This window comes from Lucilia sericata, unplaced genomic scaffold (assembly GCF_015586225.1).
Source record: "Lucilia sericata isolate MDLA Ls3-8-SP2 unplaced genomic scaffold, ASM1558622v1 Contig000132F_arrow, whole genome shotgun sequence".
Lineage (NCBI taxonomy): Eukaryota > Metazoa > Arthropoda > Insecta > Diptera > Calliphoridae > Lucilia > Lucilia sericata.
Window position 1 is genome coordinate 424,348 of NW_023994164.1, and position 4,948 is coordinate 429,295.

The 4,948-nt window shown below is 27.6% G+C and overlaps 1 protein-coding gene across 1 annotated transcript; it reads left to right on the top strand.

Annotated features, from left to right (window-relative positions):
• The first annotated feature begins 229 nt into the window (after positions 1–229).
• On the top strand, positions 230–718 carry LOC119600980. The gene is made up of 2 exons (XM_037951586.1): positions 230–520; positions 592–718. Exons 1-2 carry the CDS (start codon positions 310–312, stop codon positions 681–683), a joined length of 303 nt encoding a protein of 100 aa, XP_037807514.1. The 5' UTR covers positions 230–309; the 3' UTR covers positions 684–718.
• The last annotated feature ends 4,230 nt before the right edge of the window (positions 719–4,948 follow it).

The following is a 4,948-nucleotide window of genomic DNA, read 5'->3' on the forward strand; positions in this document are numbered from 1 at the left end:
TCTATAAGTATCCAGAATATATATATACTTTATAGGGTCGGAAAAGTATATTTTAGAAATTACAAACCGAATGACAAACTTATATAAACCCTTATCACGAAGGTGAATGGTATAAATAACATGAAATTGTGTATTAAGTATAAAAAAAAAATTATGAATAATTTGAAATAGTTATTAACGTGTCTAGTCACAATTGGCCCTTAAAATATTTCAAATAGATGTGCTTTTAAAAAATCATATATAACTAACGTCGAAATTGCGCCACATTCAATGACTTTCTGAAGTGTAAATTATTTCCTAATCTTTGAAATGTTTCATTTTACTAGTTGCATAATTTTATTATTGAGTCTATTATTCTGTGCCATGAGCGATGATGAAAAATCCAATTGTGTTAAACCTTGTCCTCTTGAGTTCAAGCCAATTTGTGCAACCATTGAAGGTGCAGAAGGCAAGCCGATAGGTTGTTCCTTTGAAAATGATTGTTTTTTGGAAATGTTTACGTGTGTGTATGGCAAAAAAGGTAAGTCGAATTATTTTTTATTTTCATCTGAAAAACATGTTTATTAAATTTTTAATTTTTTTTCTTTAAAGAAATTGAACAAAAGCCAGAAATTTGTCCAGATTTTCTACCTGAATGTAAAAATATTATAATGCGTGTAATGTCAGCTATAGAATTTGAATAAAGTATTTGCTGAAAATGTATACCTACGTTTCATAATTTATACGTTCTTTAATTTATATTAATTAGTAAGTTAGTTAGGTAGTTAGTTAGTTAGTCAGTTAGTTAGTTAGTTAGTTAGTAGTTAGTTAGTTAGTTAGTTAGTTAGTTAGTTAGTTAGTTAGTTAGTTAGTTAGTTAGTTAGTTAGTTAGTTAGTAGTTAGTTAGTAGTTAGTTAGTTAGTTAGTTAGTTAGTTAGTTAGTTAGTTAGTTAGTAGTTAGTTAGTTAGTTAGTTAGTTAGTTAGTTAGTTAGTTAGTTAGTTAGTTAGTTAGTTAGTTAGTTAGTTAGTTAGTTAGTTAGTTAGTTAGTTAGTTAGTTAGTTAGTTAGTTAGTTAGTTAGTAGTTAGTTAGTTAGTAGTTAGTTAGTTAGTTAGTTAGTTAGTTAGTTAGTTAGTTAGTTAGTTAGTTAGTTAGTTAGTTAGTTAGTAGTTAGTTAGTAGTTAGTTAGTAGTTAGTTAGTTAGTTAGTTAGTTAGTTAGTTAGTTAGTTAGTTAGTTAGTTAGTTAGTTAGTTAGTTAGTTAGTTAGTTAGTTAGTTAGTTAGTTAGTTAGTTAGTTAGTTAGTTAGTTAGTTAGTTAGTTAGTTAGTTAGTTAGTTAGTTAGTTAGTTAGTAGTTAGTTAGTAGTTAGTTAGTTAGTTAGTTAGTTAGTTAGTTAGTTAGTTAGTTAGTTAGTTAGTTAGTTAGTTAGTTAGTTAGTTAGTTAGTTAGTTAGTTAGTTAGTTAGTTAGTTAGTTAGTAGTTAGTTAGTTAGTTAGTTAGTTAGTTAGTTAGTTAGTTAGTAGTTAGTTAGTTAGTTAGTTAGTTAGTTAGTTAGTTAGTTAGTTAGTTAGTTAGTTAGTTAGTTAGTTAGTTAGTTAGTTAGTTAGTTAGTTAGTTAGTTAGTTAGTTAGTTAGTTAGTTAGTTAGTTAGTTAGTTAGTTAGTTAGTTAGTTAGTTAGTTAGTTAGTTAGTTAGTTAGTTAGTAGTTAGTTAGTTAGTTAGTTAGTTAGTTAGTAGTTAGTTAGTTAGTTAGTTAGTTAGTTAGTTAGTTAGTTAGTTAGTTAGTTAGTTAGTTAGTTAGTTAGTTAGTTAGTTAGTTAGTTAGTAGTTAGTTAGTTAGTAGTTAGTTAGTTAGTTAGTTAGTTAGTTAGTTAGTTAGTTAGTTAGTAGTAGTTAGTTAGTTAGTTAGTAGTTAGTTAGTTAGTTAGTTAGTTAGTTAGTTAGTTAGTTAGTTAGTTAGTTAGTAGTAGTTAGTTAGTTAGTTAGTTAGTTAGTTAGTTAGTTAGTTAGTAGTTAGTTAGTAGTTAGTTAGTTAGTTAGTAGTTAGTTAGTTAGTTAGTTAGTTAGTTAGTTAGTTAGTTAGTTAGTCAGTTAGTTAGTTAGTTAGTTAGTTAGTTAGTTAGTTAGTTAGTTAGTTAGTTAGTTAGTTACAACTTTTTTTCGTCTACTCTACTCAAAAAAGTGAATGGTATAATTGAATCTAATATGACAATAAAATTAAACTAGTTATTATCGTAATGGGCGATATCTCGCATATTTTCAAATTTTGGTAATTAGTATTGTAGGTAATGTAGTTATTTCACATATTACTTGGTAATGAGAGGTCTTTATTAATAAAATTATTTAATTTTTTTGGGCAGGATTTGTTGCCATATATATAGAGCGTATGTCTAATAAGGAACTGGTTAATGGTTTTAAGCCTAGTCTATATTAGAAGAATTTTGAAGAAATATTGATTTGTATCTTCATGTAAAAACTATTCCAAATAGCACGATAAAGCAATTTGTTAATGGGGCATTGGGTAATAGAATATACTAATAAACACAGGAAATAACTGTAAGGTCGGTTTTAAATCCGGAAAAGTCGGGTAAGCACATTTGTAACCAGTTATTTTTTGGTCATCGTCAAACAAAATAAGTAGTTATTCACCCAAAAAGGAAGTACTTACACTTTGCTCCAATATTACTTGCCTACTTACCGGGTAAGTAAAGATTTAGCTGGGAATGCTAAAAATTTGCTGTATTAAAACATTAATAGTACCGAAATACATGTTTAGTCTTAATATTTTATTAAAATATTGCCTCATTAATAAAATAATTAATATAAATTTGTTTACAAAAAAATCACTTAAATATCGACTAAAGTATCATATATTGAACGTCTTCTGAAATTGTCTTTTCGAAGTGTTAATAATTTCCTAAACTTAAAAATGAATTTTTCTGTTACTTTCTTTACCTCTTTATTGGGTTTATACTTCCGTGAAATGACTGATGATAAATCCAACTGCTTAAAAGAGTGTTCTCTTGAAGTCAAGCCAATTTGTGCAACCATTGAAAATTTTATAGGCGAACCGCTGGATTGTACCTTTCCAAGTGATTGTTATTTGGAAGTTTTCACGTGTTTGAGTGGCAAAACAGGTAAATGTAAGAATGTTTTTATAAATTTGATAAATATTATTGGTTGTTATTGTGTTTTTAAGAATCGCAACAAAAGCCAGATTTTTGTGACTCTCATTCCATTGAATGTACGGATATTGTCTCGAGTGTATTTTCAACTTCGAATTATAATATTGAATAAAGTTTATTTGATGAAAATATACATTAAATTTTATATATGTAATCGTGGTTATAGTTTATTCTATAGTATCACCGAAAAAACTTTCGTTACTAAGTAAGCATTCTATGCTATTGGAGTCAATTATTCCCCATAATCGCTTACTTGTAATTAGAAAAATTTGTCAATGTTAATCGTAAGAAAAGAGAAAAGAGCCTCACAAAGAAGTTGACTAATGAATTAGAAAGTATTTATATAACACATTACTAATAAGGCCTTATTATACTACTTACATGTAATCAGGACGATATGTAGTAGTTATTAAAAAGTATGTTAATAGTTACAATTGAAACACATTACCAAGTTTTTGCAGGAATATTTTGGCTACTTACTTAACAACTTACTTTTCAATAACAATTACACACGGTCAGAATTACATGTAAGGAGCATAGTAATGACTTGCTTTTAATCTGATATATTAGTACCTCTTAGCGGTTTTGACATTTTATTTGCGCATTTTATTTGATCGCCACTCACTTCAATCTCATTTCACATCACATCTATCCAAATTGTACTTGCGGATTCAGACGAATGTAGAGCATGCGGAGAGGACAGTGAAACTCTGGAGCACTTTAATCGTAATTTAACTATTTTATTTATAATTAAGTTTTTTGCTAACATGTTCTGAAATCAAGTACGAATCGTTGTCAAATCAAGCTCATATTGGTATTAATTTAATCTTTAACATTTCTTTATCAAACTTATATTTATTTCAAATGCGACGGAAAATTCTCTAAATAAGTTAACTGCAAGATCACTTGGATTTTTCTGCTTGATGGATCCATACTTGAATCAAGTATTTTGTAGTTAGTTTAGGAATAGAACAGTATTGTGTCATAAGAAAACTAAGTCCTTATTTTTATACTAAATCATTTGAGAAATCTTTCTGTCCATGACCCATTCAAAAATTATATTTAGTTTAAGAAACTCACGAAATGAATTTTACAATTCATTGAATTCAGAAAGGATTCATAAAAATTTGCTTTATAAAAACTTCAATAGTACCGAAATACATGTTTAGTCATAATATTTTATTCAAATATTCCCTCATTAATAAAATTTTGAATATATATTTTTAACAAAAAATCACATAAATATCGACGAAAATAGCATATATTCAAAGTATTCTGAAATTGTCTTTTCGAAGTGTAAACTCTTACCTAATCTTAAAAATGAATTTTTCTATAAGTTTCATAATCTTATTATTGGGTCTATTTTTCTATGTCATGGGCGATGATGACGAATCCAACTGCTTAAAAGAGTGTCCTCTCGACGTCAAGCCAATTTGTGCAACCATTGAAAATTCTAAAGGAGAACCGGTGGATTGTTCATTTCTGACAGAATGTTCTTTGGAAATATTTACGTGTCTGAGTGGCAAAAAAGGTAGACAATTTTATTTCTGAATTTTATAAATATTTTTTACTTATTGGTTGGTGTTTTCATTTTCTAAGAATCGCAACGAAAGCCAGATTTGTGTGAATCCTATCCTGTTGAATGTTCAGATATTATCACGAACGTATTGTCAGGTTAGAAATATGGAAGACATATGTATAGTGGTGGTTAAAACATTTGGAACTGAGACAACATTTCACATTTTTCTTAATTTATTTTTAAACTGATTTAAAAAAATTACTA